Here is a 15,378-nt window from a genome sequence, read left to right on the forward strand (position 1 = left end):
TACTATGTCTAAACTTAATTAACAGCAGGAATAAAAACTATATCTTTGTAACAAAGTAACTTTAACACTACACTTCTAAAATCCATTTTAATATTTTCAAAAGTCCAATATTATAATATGTATATAAGACAGTAATCTATATATATGTGATATAAAAATCCAATATAATAATAATATAATTCTATTATAATATTATAATATCAAATACAATATATAATATACAATATAAAATATATAAAATATTATATCCAATAAAACATTATAATATCCAATATTATAATAGTAATTGTAATTATAATATTGGATCTTTACAATCAATATTATAATATAATTTGATTATAATCAAATATGATAATATAAATATAATATATTATAATTATATATTATATATAATATAACGTAATAATATGCATATAATGTGTATATGCATATTATTATGTTTTTATAATTATATATAATTATAATATATTATATTTATATTAAAATATAATACAATAGTATATTGTATTATACTATAGTACAGTATAATATATATTATAGTATAATATAATAAATGTCTGTTATCTTAACTAAGAAGGTATTTTAACACAAGCATACTTACATTAGCTATTTTATTTCTATGTTTAAGTTTAGTTAACAACAAATAAAAATCATATCTTTATAGCAAAGTTATTTTAGCATTATATATATATTATTCATTTTAATATTTGTGAAAAGCCAATATTATAATATATATCCATAACACTTCTGTAATGGCCACTCTTTTTCCTAAGAAAAGGACATTTCCTTATGTTTTGAGATTATATTTCTGTGGAATGCAAAGACACTCTCAGGGAACAGGAGGGTAAAGGGTGGATGCACTTTCACTGAGCTGGCAGGTTAAGGTGTGTATAAGCTTCAATAAGAAGCACAGAAATTCATGGAAAGTGTTTTTATAACCTGGCATTGCAGCAATTTTTCTGTCTCTCCTTCACTTTCTCTTCCTATTTTGATAGATATTAGCAGAATAAGGATGATTTTTCTATTTAAAAAAGCAAAGCAAAACCAAAACCAAACCAAACAAAAAACCCCCCAAAGCCCCCCCCCGCCAAAAATAATAAAAAACCCCAAAACAAAACAAACAAAAAAGAACCCCAAAAAACCTCCCAAACAAAGAAACAAAAAAACCCCAAAAATAAAACAAAACAAAAAATCCAGTCAGTCACTGGTTTACTGGGCACAGGAATGGCTGCATCTTGTTTAATCCAAAACAGGACATTAAATTAGGAAAAATGAAGTCCTAATTAGGGAAAAAAAAAGAAACTGTGATTTTTTTTCCCTAGGAAAACCAGCATTGAATATTTCTATTTTCACCTTTAACTTAACTGCTGAAGTGTGATAAAATACTTTGAACTTGAAAACAGAGTAACTCTGCTGTAATCCTTTGCTAAAGCCCACGAAGAAAAGAAAGATATTTGTTTAAGATATCCTGAAAAAGGCATGGGGAAGCTGCTGAAGGCTCCTGCTGTGTGGGGTCATGGGCTGCACTGCACAGCCACTGCCTGGGAGTTGGATTTGTGTTCCCCCACATGAAGGGAGGAATGATGGATTTGACTCCATGTTCTCAGAAGGCTAATTTTTTATTACTACTATTATTATTATTATTATTATTATTATTATTATTATTATTAATTTTATAATACTATATTATATAAAAGAATACTGTACTGTACTAAAGAATACAGAAAGGACACATATAGAAGGCTAAAAAGCCACTGCCTGGGATTTGTATTTGTGTTCCCCCCAGATGAAGGGAGGAATGATGGATTTGACTCCATGTTCTCAGAAGGCTAATTTATTATTTTATGATACTATACTATTATTATATTTTATTTTATAATATTATATTATTATTAATTGTTTTATAATACTATATTATATTAAAGTATACTATACTAAAGAATACAAAAAGGATACTTACAGAAGGCTAAAAAGATAATAATGAAAACTTGTGACTCTTTCTAAAGTCCCAAACTGATTGGCCAAAGAGTGAAAACAGAATGACAAATAATAAATAACAAATGAGTCACAGCAGAATCCAATGGAACAATCACCTGTGGGTGAACAATCTCCAAACACATTCCACATGAGCAAAACACAGGAGAAGCAAATGAGATAAGAATTGTTTTCCTTTTTCTCTGAGGCTTCTCAGCTTCCCAGGAGAAAAATCCTGGGCGAAGGGATTTTTTCAGAAAATGTGATTGCTACATCTGGGGACAAAACTCAGGTTCTTGATTGATGGAAAAGCATCCAAAAGCCACAATTTTTCAGTGAGCCTAACTTGCTAACACTTGCTGGCTGAGTGAACACAGGACCCTGTAACTGGGACAAATCCCAGCTTCCTCTGAACGTTTCAAAGGTTTTTTTTCCTTCCTGTCAGATTCCAGACAGATGAAATTTCCTTGGCATAGATGGAGCTGTTCCATCTCTCCTCTGAATCACAATCAATCACCGCTTGGAGGGTAACTGATCAAGAGTGTGGGAAGAGAACCTGGCTTTGTTTTCAGATTCAGCCTCATCTGCCCACCAGCCTTCCTCCTCCTGCCTCTGCTACTGCTCATTTTCTGGAAAATCCCAATTCCAGTTTGGTTCCAAAGCTTGCTGAGTCCAATTGATACTGTTTGGATGATAGTGTAAAGAGTGAGTACATTCCTCAGGTCATAAATCATCTCAACCTGACCCCAATTAACTGCAGCCCCTGGATTTAATTCCTCTCAGTTCTCAGCAGCCATAACAAATGAGGTCATTTTGTGTCAGTGAGACACTGGAGCAGACACCTCTGGGAACACCACAGGGATCCTGCTCCAGTTGTGCTGCAGGAGACAGAAAGGATCATATCTTTTTGTTCCTTTCCAGATAGCAGTCATGGCATTCCTGGCAGCAAAGGTAAAGGGTTTTCATGAGGATACAGGAAAACCACAGATCTGAGAGTTTCATTGAAATTTTGTTCCCGTAAGAGGTGATCTCTGACACCTGTGGCTGCCTGCCTTGCACAAAATGATTCAGCTGGACTTTGTGCAAAAATCCAGCACCCAGCCAAGCACATCTTGAGCTCAGATGTGCATTGCAGGCACCTGAACTGCCCTTCCCTCTTAAAACTCTTCAATTTTCATGTGACACATGGCAAAGACTGCATGGCACTGCTAAAGAGACTGTGGCTCCGGTTTTTTGGAAAATGCTCTGCTGTAGGGCTGATGGTCAGCAGATTCCTCAGGTTTGAGGATTCTTCTGAACTGGTTCAGCACCACTAAGAAGGATTCAGTGTTCTTTGGAATAAGACCTTTCTGAGCTCAGTGTGATGCTAGAAATCAAAAAGTTATGGAAAGAGTGCTGAACCTGCTGTTCCTGACCTGAGATTTATGCCTTGGATAGGAACAGGAAAATCCAAATGACTCTTCTCTATAATTCACTTCTTTCACTGTGTTGTTTTACCAATAATGTTTGTCTTTTCTTTAATGTTATCATGAAAGGGCAGTAACAACAAATAATGGTGAATAATCTAAAATTCCATCCCTAAGGAAGGCTAATCATATCAGTTCACTAATGACAACCAGCATGAGAAATTAAGGAACTCTTTTTGTTTCCAATTAAAACTACCTGCCTTTAACCCTGCTTTATACCACTGACTACTTCTCCATTGAGTAATGTCGTTTTTATTTGTGAAACCTCATACTAAATGCAATGAGCTCATCCTTTTTCTTGGCATCACCTCATCTTGATTCTGGCAGACACACAAAGAAATTACAGCAGAGAGAAGACTGTAAAAAAAAAAAGAGAGATCATTTTTCTCTTAAAAATAGTCAAGCTGGCCCTGGCAACTCTGAAGGAAAGTGAAAATTCAAGCCCAGTTTTATATTTAAAGTTATACACAGATTACAAATCCAACATTGTCACCCTTGCATTGTTTTCCATGTGGTGAGATATATTTTTCCTACATATCCATGTGTGTAAAAGCTGTCAAAGTAACTGCAACTGGAAGAGATTTTTTTCATTTGGAAGCCACTAGGAACAATCACTGAGTCCAAGCACCTGACTTCAGGGCTGAGCAAAAATTAGAGCTCATTATTGAGAATATTATCAAGTGTGCTGAAAGCTCTGGAAAGTTCCAGGCACAGCTTCCCCTCTCATCTTGGTACTGCCTCAGAAACTCTCACAGAGCACAAAGAAAAGGAGCTGTGATGTGTTAATTAGTGAGATAATGTGATATTTAATCTCTTAAGAAGATCAATATTAGAGCAGACAAGGACTCCAGGTGCCTCAGTTCCCTCTTCCAGCACTGGGCAGCTCCTCATTTTCCACTTTGGGAAGGAGGGTAAATACACATTGACCATTTTGGTTTTTTCCTTAATACTTGCTTATTTTAAATGACAAAATGTCTCTGAGCCAAGCACTGTGAGAGTCTGGCCTTAAATAATTTCTCATGGTGCTACAGAATTCAAGGGGCAAATGGATGGGTTTCCACTGAGTTGTTTCCCTTATGGCTTTCTTGGACTTTTTAAACAGCTCTGTCAGGATTGGGAGGCTTGGTATTTTTCAGAAATCTTGTAAAGACACAGGAAGAATTTCATTATTGCAGTAGAATTTTTTTTCCCATGCTTATTTATTTAATGCTTGAATAGCTGAAAATATCTTTTGAGTGTGTGCATTGAAGACTTCCTGGCTGGGCTGTGTGAAGGACCCAGAGCTTGCAGAGGATAAAAACCAGATTCTAACTGGAACCCAGCAGTGTAAACAAGTCCTCAGTGCAGACAAGAACCCTTAATTCTTGTAATGGGAAACATATTCCAGTTGTGTCTGTGTTTTCTCCTGCAAATAAACCAGTGAGAGATGTGCCTGCAAAGTTTTCCTGACACAGACAGTTTCTCACCTCATTATTTTATCCTCTTTTTAATGGGTTTATTTTTATTGGGATATTTTAAAGAAGTTCATAACTCAATCCAGCTAAATACAGGTGATTTGAAGACAGCAAGTAGCCTGACACAAGTCCATGCTGCCAGGACTTTTATAGTTTATATTTTTAGGTAAAATCAGAGAAAAGAGTATTGGATTTTTGTATACCTGAATGAAGATTGGCTTCTTGAGCTACACTTTTCCCTAGAAAGTCCTTTTCAATTAACTTCACATAGAAATTGTGGATGATTATTATGGAGAGTTTCCAGTTATTCACAGGAAAATAATTTCCAGTCCAGATTTGTAAGGTACACTGACACTGGGACCAGGGGTTTGTCCTCCTCAGCTAAGAAAAGTGAATGGAGCAATTAAATTAGAACTGATAGATTACTTTTTTGTGAATTGGAAACTACACAGATTCTCAACAGTTATATCATATATATATATATATATATATATATTTCTTGATCCTCTCTCATGAAAGAAATAGGCAATGGAAAGTAGAAGGTAGTTGAAATGTAGGTATACAGAAAAGCATAGAAATATATATGAGAAATAATGAAATATTATATTTATATTGCATAAAATAGTTTTATATTACAATATATTACATATAATATTCTACATAAAATTTATAGATAAAATATAATATATATAAAATATATAAATAATATATAATATATAATATTTATATATCAATAGGAATATAATATATAAAATATATATTTAAATGTAAAATATATACATATATTTATAGAAAAATATATAAATATACAATATAAAAGTAGATGGAAGTATAAAACTGTTAGGTTGTTTGTGGTGAGTATTGAAAGGAAGAAACAAATATTTTTTGGGGTGTCTTTACAATCATCCACTTAACTGTAGCACTGCTGGGCTAACAGTCACCTGGTGATAAATTCCTGGCTGTGGGGAATACTCCACATGTGGCATTTGGGTGACAAATTAACCCTGGGGATGAGTGTGGGCTGTAATAAACTTTCACTGAACTGAAAATGTAAGGCTGTAAGAAAGCATGTCAATTCACAGTTCTGCTTCCTGCTCCAAAGTGTGACTGAGGGAGGCTTGAAAAAATGTTTTCTTCTTTAATAAGGAAAGAGAAACACAACTGCAAGCTCCATGTATGAAGTCACCCTGCTCTCTGTTACTCGCTGCCATTATCTCTGCTGCAATCTGCTCCCAGAGGAGCTCCCAGACAGCCCTGGGAGCTTATCCCTGTCTGAGAGTTATTGAAGAGAATAAAATAACAATTATGGTCCAGAGGGGGGGAACAGTGGTGTAAGAGTCTGGTGCTGGATGGAAATCCTTCCTGCGTGCAGGAAGGAGAACAATGTGCCATTGTGTGTGGGGAGGGTGAGGATGGGGGGCCAACACCTGGAGCCATGGCTGAGGGGAGCTGTCCCATCATAACTCACAAATACAGCCTGAAAGGCAAGAGCTTGAGGTTATTTTATCCAGACAAAGCCTTTCTGCTGTAAGCACTGAAAGAAAGTGGATTTCCTGTCCATCTGCCCGGAGGAGCTGTGTGGATCCAGCAGGCAGAGCCCAGTAACTAATGCAGACATGTGTCACTGTGATATTTTCTGAAAAATCCCTTTGCCAGGATTTCTTCTCCTGGCAAGATGAGAAGCCTCAGCTACCCAATGTTTTGCTCCTCTGGAATGTGATTTGGAGAGTTGTTTACCCAGCATGTGTGAATTGTTTTTAATAATGGCCAATCACAGCCAGCTGTGTTGGACTCTCTGAGTCTGTCACTTTTTATTATAATTCTTTTCTATCTTTCTGATGTATCCTTTCTCCTTCTTTAGTATAGTTTTAGTCTATAATTTTCTTTTAATATAATAGAATATAATATGATAATATAATAAATCAGCTTTCTGAGAACTTGGAGTCAATACTCATCTCTCACCTTGTCCTGGGGACCTTCACCACAATAGACACTTCATGGAAGGGCTCTGCTCTTTCCTCAAGGGAAGGGAATTATCCAAAATATGAGATAGTGGCTGATGAAACTTCATATGAGCACTACTAGAGGTGGGGGGAAAATTGGAGTAATTGAAAAATGGTGTGTTCTGTAAAATGCCCTGATTTGTTGTGTGTGCTTGTTTCCACGCATAGGAAATCCTACAGGAAGCAGGATTTGTAATGTAGAATATGTCCCAGTCACAATCCCTGGCTGTGAAATGTTTGCTGAAGGGCTCTCCTGTTTCCCAGACACTGTGAACTGGAGGGTTTGGTTGGTTCCTTATTTTTTCACTGGGAGGGAGGTGAGGCCCTGGCACAGGTTGTCCAGAGAAGAAGTTGTGGCTGCCCCATCCCTGAAGACATTCAAGGCAACACTGGACTGGTCTTGGTTTATCTTTGGAGCTTATATAACTTCATGGACTGGAAAAATCCTTGGCTAAAATGGCCTGGAGGGACTGAGGGCAAACAACAGAGGGTACAGAACCTGTAAAACAAATCAGGGCCTCTGCTCCATTGGCATCTGGCTAGACAGATAGAGTCCATAAAGCCTCTGACTCTAAGGAAAGCACTTCTCTTGCTCTATTTAGAAGAGGCAGCAGAGATATAAAGGGTCCTGATTTGTTGCGTGTGCTTGTTTCCACGCATAGGAAATCCTACAGGAAGCAGGATTTGTAAGCTTTGCTCATGCAGAATATGTCCCAGTCACAATCCCTGGCTGTGAAATGTTTGCTGAAGGGCTCTCCTGTTTCCCAGACACTGTGAACTGGAGGGTTTGGTTGGCTCCTTATTTTTTCACTGGGAGGGAGGTGAGGCCCTGGCACAGGTTGTCCAGAGAAGAAGTTGTGGCTGCCCCATCCCTGGAGACATTCAAGGCAACACTGGACTGGTCTTGGGTTATCTTTGGAGTTTAAGGAGCTTCACTGACTGGAAAAATCCTTGGATTATATCTGTGGAATGGCCTGGAGGAACTGAGGACTAACAACAGAGGAGTCAGGGGATACAGAACCTGTAAAATAAATCAAGGCCTCTGCTCCATTGGCATCTTGGCTAGACAGATAAAGAGCCCCTAAAGCCTCTGACTCTAAGGAAAACACTTCTCTTGCTCCATTTAAAAGAAGTAAACAGATATAAAGGGCTCCAGCCCTTTATATTCCACATATTTTTGTGTTTGTACAGATATCCCTGTTCCCTGTGGGCTGTTTGCACTGGCAAAGTCTCAGTGCCCTGCTTGCCTGTGCTTCCTGGGGAACTCCTGCCAGACTCCTCTGATGCCATGGGGTGACTGTGCGCTCAGATTATTTATTGACAATAAGGCACAGAAAACATTGCCAAACATCCCCAGGTAGCTTCCCTCTCTTCTGAGAGGAGAGTACAGCCTGATGTGTATTTCTGACAAAAATAATTGCAGGTCAAAGACTTTGCTCCCAGACAACAGGACTTCCCTGGGAGATTCTTGGCACCAGAGGTTCAGAGGTCAAATGCTTTGATGTCAGCAGTGAAATGTTCCTTCTCAAAACACTAAAATCTTAGAGTGAGCAGATGGTTTAATGAAGAAACTGCCTAAGCACAAGAAGATCTCACAGGTGACTCATAGCTTAGTTCTCAAAATTCAGAGCAAGAGCTGTTTAGGAGCTGAAATTATGGGTACAGACTGAGATCCCAATGATTAGTTTTTAAGTAAATTATGATTCATTATGCTACCATTGACAACTTCCTTGAAAGGGAAGATTTATTAGCCCCTCATCTAGGTGAGGAGCTGGTTTTGGTTTATGTGAGTAGCCAAGAGCCCAAAAGTTTTCATCTCCAAAGAAGCTGCTCCTGCAGGTTGCAAACTTTCTAACCCCAGTGGGGAGGAGGTGATGTACTGTGATAAATGTACAGAGAAAAATGGCTGAAGAGGTTGCAAGGATAGAAGTAAAGAAGAAATCCTGCTCTGTGGTGGTTTGTGTCCCAGGAGAAAAGGGTAGGAGATCTGAGCACCAGAGCTCTTCCCAAAATACAGCTTGCTTTAGTCTCTGCCAAGAGTTTAGTCAGAAATGTAATCAGAAGGGAGAAAGGTTCAAGAAGGAAAGCCAAAAACATTTTCGGTTTTTAAAGATACAGTAAACTAGCTTCTTCTCATCTGTGCATGGGCAATTTTTTTAGCCAACTAGTTTTATGTCAGCTGAGTACTGAGATTATTGTCCTGTTTCTAACATTGAGTTTTTAACCAAAAGAATGATGTTCTGCCATTGTCCACCCTTCTCAGTGCTGCAGAAACTGGGATCTGACCATAACTCCCTGTCTGTACCATCTTCCATTTAAATATCTACTACAAGGAGGAAGTTTGAGGGTAATTTTTCCTTACCATAAAGATCTGAAGAGACAGGGGTAGGTCTAGCCCAGAGAGAGAACATGCATAGCCCTAAATCCTACAACTGATTATATAGTAAGTGTTATATTCACAAAATTTATATGAGGCCCTATGTGAGGCATCCCTGATGCTCTTTTCTTAGTTTATTATTTTTTTTTCAGGGGCAAAGGAATGTTGGCATTTTGTTTTATGTAACTGCTGTTTTTTGATAAAGTGAATAAGAGCAAATATGGGAAATAATAAAAATAAGTGCAGTATGGGAAACCAGACACCAACCTAATTAACTTCCTCAGTGCTGCTAAAACTGCTCAAGTTACTTTCACTTTAAATAATTTATTTTTTAAAATAATTATTATTTTTAAATTGGTTTTGCACAAATATTTACTCTAAATTGTTGATTTTTTTTCATCCATCAGAGATTGGAAATGTTGAGAAGGAATGTAATGTATGTTTTTTCTTAGTAGATACAGTAAGCAGCTGTTTGAAAAGAATACAGCATCCTTGTTTTTTTAAAAAATGATATTTATCAATTTTGAGGTCTTTTACAAGTGGAATTACCACTAACAGCTTTATAAACATATAATCCAGATATACAAATTTGTACCCACCATATCTACAGTTCACATGCAACCACACAGCATCAGAGTAAGGTGAAAGGCTGGAGCTGCAAATAATGGTTACCTTTGAAATATTTAAACTAAAGTTTCAGTATTCTCAAGGGTCATAATGTGGTACACTAGTGTGAAATTCTGCTTAAAATATGGCATTAGAGATGAAACAAAAGGCTATAAGAAATGGGAGCAGGCACTATGCTTTCCTAAATCATCATAATTTGATACATCATAAATTTTGGTGGAAAGTGGGGATAATTTAAAGTGGGAATGTTCTTAAGTGTTCTTAAAACTTCTGGTGGTGCTGTGGCAGTTTATTGGAAAACTTGAAACCAAAATAGTGATATTTTAGCTGTTGTGTTGAGAGTTCAATCCCTGCTGTGCCTGCTGGGACATTTGGTAATGACTGCTTTGAAAAAATACTTGAAACTGAGATCTAGCAATTTAATTTCAGGATTTACAGTAAGCTTGGAAGAAATCTCCCACTGCAAATTGCTGCCATCAACAAGGCACTGACCTTCTTGGGCTCTCTTCTGAAACTGGTGAGCAGACTTCTGTGTAAATCTATTTTTAGTCTCACATTTTATTTTGTAATCTTATTGTCTATTCATACAGGTGTCCAACTCATTTTGCAAGAAAAATCAGTGACTATAAAAGTATTTATTTCTCTCCGAGTAGGGCACAGGGAAAATGTGCATTGTCAAGTCCAAATGCAGACTGAACAGGTGTGACCAGGGGAAACCTGGATGAGGACAGAGCTGCATATTCTGACTAAAAATCTGCATTTTCTGGATGTTTGAGAGTCTCTACAACATTATTCCTGTTTTATATTCAGTGTTTGTTGCTGGTTTTTTTCTGTAGACACATCTGTGGTGGGAAGACAGTTTGAGAGACAAAAATCAAGACCATGCTGTCCTTTGGCTTTTTTTCCCCTTGTGCTCTTTAATTGCCTCTGTAACCTCACTGTGTAGCTGATTTTAAGCAGTTTGCACCCACATTCCAACCAATGACTTTCTCCAAACTCCTCTCCCATTGCTGCAGGGATTACTCAGAGCTGGGGGAGGCAGCAGAGTCCACATCCTCCATGTCATGTTCGTGTGGGGGCACTGCTTGCCCACCTTTAACACGTTTCCACTTCATTCTTCTGTTCTGAAACCACACTTTGACCTGGGTGATAAAGAGAAAATAATTACTTGTTGCCTCAGCCTGAGCTGTATAAAGCATATGTGTGTAGAGAGATGGTTTGTGGAATTCTAGAAGAAAAGATGAACAGAGTTTGACTAATACATCTCTCTAATACAGACTGCAATAATTATTTCTAAAATGCTCCACACAGATGTTCCTCTGAAACCCTCAAAGGTAGTACAAGTGCTTTGCTAGAATCTGGCACAAATAAGGCACAGTGCCTCTCATGTATTTTTAACATCTAGGCCATCCAATCTAATGCTTCAGGAATTTTAATTTGCCTCACATAATTACACAATTCTTCTGCTGCCCACTTAGGCTTGATAAGGAAACCTGGACTGAGATGACAACGAGAGAACAGAAATAACCCTCTCCTCAAAACTCTGTATAATTGTCTTTCCTTATAAAAAGGAAAAAAAATTTCCACCTCAAAATACCACCTGACCCAGGAAGAATGCACATATCAAACATTAATTCCAACAATTTCCTTTAGTCAAAGGTGATATCCATATTCCACATGTAAACCTTGATATATCAATAGGCACCAATGAATGGTGGTAAACAAGAACTCAGCAGAGACCAGTTATTACCAGGGCTATCTTTAGCTGAGAGAAACATAATTAAATTATTAACTACTTACAGAAATATGTAATGAAGGTGTCACAGATATATTTTATGAAAAATCCTTTCATTAGGATCTTTTCTCCTGAAAAGCTGAGAAGCTTCAGCTTCTTCATGTTTTGCTGCTTTGGAATGTGATTTGGAGAATTGTTTACCCAGCATGTGAAATTGTTTTTACTTGATGACCAATGACAGCCGCCTGTGTCGAGGCTGTGAGCAGTCACAAGATTTTATCATCATTCCATTATTTTCCTTGCTAGCCTTCTGACAAAATCCTTTCTTCTATTCTTTTAGTATAGTTTTAATATATAATTTTCTTTTGATATAATATATATCATAAAATAATAAATCAGCCTTCTGAAACATGGAGTCAAGATTCTCATCTCTTCCCTCATCCTGGGACCCCTGAGAACACCACCACAAAAAGGTGTTTGAAAGAATGTGGAGGCTTGGTTTTAAAATACCTCTGTGCCATTGCAAAAGCAGACCCTTGAGTAACATAATCTGGTTTTTAGCATTAGGGAGAAGTTGTGGGGGAGGAAGGAGGAGCTGGGGAGGGTTTGGGGTTTGGGAAGTACTTGTCTTTCAGTGAGATCCAGGTTCACAGCTATCTCGTATCTCCTGAGCCTTGTCAAGTAGTTGTGGTGGGCAAATTCAGCTTCCAGCTCCCTCAGCTGCTCCTTGGTGAATGCTGTCCTTTCCTTCCTTGATCTGCTGCTGCTTTCTGCCTTATTGCTGGAGTTCTGGGTCTCTAGGAGGCAAGCACACTGCTGTGATTTGGGGTTATGCTGATCTAAGTGAACATGTGCAGTGGCAGAGATTAGTTCTGAGGTGAAAATATTTAACATTTAGCGAGACTTTGCCTCTTGTACTCTTTACCACAACTGAAATGTCAAATCCCTAGTATGACATTCCCTACTACCTCAGGCAGCTCAAGGTGAGGGATCTTTGCTCTCTGCCATTCTTTTGCTCAGACAAATGGCAGGTGTGAATATAAAACTCTGTAACTCCACATCCTAGTGGAGTTCTGTGTGTACATGCCATGTGACTCCTGCTCAGTTCCAGCAAATTGTGCTGGTGAGTAAAATGCCTAGCTCAGCACCCAAGATCTGCAGGAGTAAAATAAAATACAAAGACCAGAAAAAAAAATAAGACAGTAAGTTAGTAATGTTAGACCAGTTTAGACAGTCCTGTTACTGTCTAAAGTTTCCCCAGTCAATATTATGAAATGTTTTGCTCAGCAGCTTGCTTTCTTAAGTCCCAGTCTCACCAGGTGTTCTCATTTCTGCTCAGAATTCCTGCTCTCAAACTGCTTGGGCCCTGATCTCCTCATGGAGCTCTTGCTGTTATCCTGCACTCCCAGATGTTAAATATAGATTAGGAAGTGTTGTAAAACAGTTGATAATTGTTAAGCATATACTGTTAGTCTGGTTGTTATGTTGTAAAAGGGGTGAAAAGGGTGGTTATAAGAAATTACACCTAAGTTAAGTGCACCACTCCCCAAGATAAATGAGCCAGCCTGGACAGAACTGTAAGGGCCAATCAAGCACCTAAAACTGCACTGTCCCACAACCCTGATTTCACATCACCTACCTGAGCTTTCCTTTTTCCTTCTGGATGGCTTTTTCTCAGAGTCACTTGTAGGATTTGCTGGTGCCTCATCATCCTCATCCACAGCCACGCTCACCAGGCTGGTGCTGCTGCCCTCTGACTCTCCAGAAGCCAAGGCCAGCCCTGGGTTTGCTCCTCTGGTGGCCTCAGGCGCTGCCAGGTGCCACTCAGGGTGCTGGAACGAGGGGTGCTGCTCCTGGGGGAAGCTGTGGGGAGCTGGCACCAGGCAGGAGGCTGAGAAATCAGAGTAAGCAGCAAAATCTGCTTTTTGCTGGAAGGAGAACGGTGCTGCTGGGTAGTGGCTGAGCCCTGGAGCTGAGCTCAGCTCGGGGTGGGAGCTCCTCACACAGCCCCAGAGCAGGGGGGGAGGCTGTGGGCTGCTCATGCAGCTGCTGCTGCTGGGATCCATCTGCTCCCAGTCCTGCCCACACCTCAGGGCTCCTGCCTGCTGACAGCTCAGCCTCCAAAAGCACCAGAGGAGCAGAGGGAGACTCTTCCAGATGTTACAGAAATCTCCTCCCTAAACAGCGGTTTGCTGGTGATGCTGCTGCAGGTTTGCTGCTTTAGGAACTCTGGTTCTCGAGGTCTTCATTGCCAAGCAGATTTAGGCAGGGATTGCCATGAGCTGCTTCCTTGTGAAGTGCTGGGCATGAGTGAAACACTTTTTAAACACTGGGCTGGGGAGACAGTGACAAGTTTGTGAAGTGAAATGTGAGCGAGGGAAGGAGGGGTTAACACACATACCCTCAGCCCCTCCAACCAAAGCAAAGCAGGCAGCTATTAATCATCTGAAACCTTATATGCACATCTAATGGGATTTGCAGATGGAGCCTTTTAAAGAAACAATGTCTGTATTTTTTTTTAAGGGAAAGAGCAGCACGCACACAAAAAAAGTCTTTAATGTTTCCTTGTAACACTATGAAGTTATTTTTATTGCACTGTTAACAAAATTCTCAGTCTTGGGTTTAAAAAAAGCCCTAAACCAGGATTCAATAGAAAACAAATCTCAAGAACTAAAGTGGGAAATAGAAGCAAGAAAGGCCTTCACTAATTATATATAATTTAAGGCCCAATCCTAAGGTTAAGAAAAATTATTAAACCTGGCTTGTACACAATGCAAGGCTTTGAGTGCTGTTTGTTTTGTTAGATTTGTAACACATGTATTTGCTGAGGGTTGGAGTTTGCTGCCAGTGGCAGTTATTCTTTCTATATTCTGCTTTCTAGGGAATTTTCAATACACCCTCCTGCGAGGAAACCTCCTGATTTTATGCCAATGAAAGGCATGTTTTTCATCTTTTGCTGAACATTTTATGGTTTTTCCTAACAGAAAGCAGATTTTTTCAGACCCCAGAGCCATCCCAGCTGAAAAGACATCAACAGGGAATCTGTTCTCAATCCCTTTTTCCCAGAAGTGAGAATGCCCCAAACCCTATGCCAGGGTTTCTGCAGCTCCTCACTAGGTTGTTCTCCATATTTTTAATGACAATTTAGGTATTCCTGTGTCCCATGTCTCCAGAATCTGCTTACAAACATTTCAAATACTCCTCCAGGCCTTTCTCCATGTTGTCTGTGCCTCTTTCCCTTCTCCCACCACTGCTGCTGGGTTTTGTGAGCACAGGAGCACAGAGATTTAACAGACATGAGGTCTTCAACTTCCACAAGAGCTGAGGTGATACTGAAGATATTTTGGTTTTTGTATAGTTCAGAATTGTGAAATTTCATGGAATCTGGGTGAGGTGGGCAATGTGTTTATCCTGTTATGTCTGTTGGTTTTTAGAACTTGGCCTTTTCCAGGAAATCGAATTATTTTAGTTTAAATCCTTCTGAACAAGAACATCAAATTCCTTTTTATCACAGGAATCTAAATTTTCATGCAAAAGACTCACTATCTGATAGCTAATTCATTCTCTAGGAAGAACTCACCTAAATATTAAATCTTTTGCATTGAATAGTAAACATTTAAAAACATTTCATACTCACAGGCAGGAAGAAGACTCCAGACTGCCCTTTTTTGAAAGATCAGGTTATGATGAATATGTGAATGCTGCAAATGTTTCAGGCATTGGCAGGATCTAAGTCAGAGCC

The 15,378-nt window shown here is 38.8% G+C and overlaps 1 protein-coding gene across 1 annotated transcript; it reads right to left on the bottom strand.

Annotated features, from left to right (window-relative positions):
* Positions 1-10,920: 10,920 nt before the first annotated feature.
* MEOX1 (mesenchyme homeobox 1) lies at positions 10,921-13,702 on the bottom strand. Its single transcript, XM_054281337.1, has 3 exons — positions 13,276-13,702; positions 12,261-12,433; positions 10,921-11,043 (listed from the first exon to the last, which is right to left on the bottom strand). Exons 1-3 carry the CDS (start codon positions 13,700-13,702, stop codon positions 10,921-10,923), a joined length of 723 nt encoding a protein of 240 aa, XP_054137312.1.
* Between the last annotated feature and the right edge of the window lie 1,676 nt (positions 13,703-15,378).

The sequence above is a fragment of the Melozone crissalis genome, unplaced genomic scaffold (assembly GCF_028551555.1).
Source record: "Melozone crissalis strain CALT ecotype California unplaced genomic scaffold, PUWL_Pcris_2 ptg000032l_1, whole genome shotgun sequence".
Lineage (NCBI taxonomy): Eukaryota > Metazoa > Chordata > Aves > Passeriformes > Passerellidae > Melozone > Melozone crissalis.

What these genes read in the sequence shown, in the direction of transcription:
- MEOX1 (XM_054281337.1), bottom strand. Translation starts at nt 13,702, where the DNA reads ATGGATCCCAGCAGCAGCAGCTGCATGAGCAGCCCACAGCCTCCCCCC. An exon ending in AAGGAAAAAGGAAAGCTCAG is followed by an intron (nt 12,434 to 13,275) that starts GTAGGTGATGTG and finishes CTTGCCTCCTAG; the next exon opens with AGACCCAGAACTCCAGCAAT. An exon ending in TGGATCTCACTGAAAGACAA is followed by an intron (nt 11,044 to 12,260) that starts GTACTTCCCAAA and finishes TTTATCACCCAG; the next exon opens with GTCAAAGTGTGGTTTCAGAA.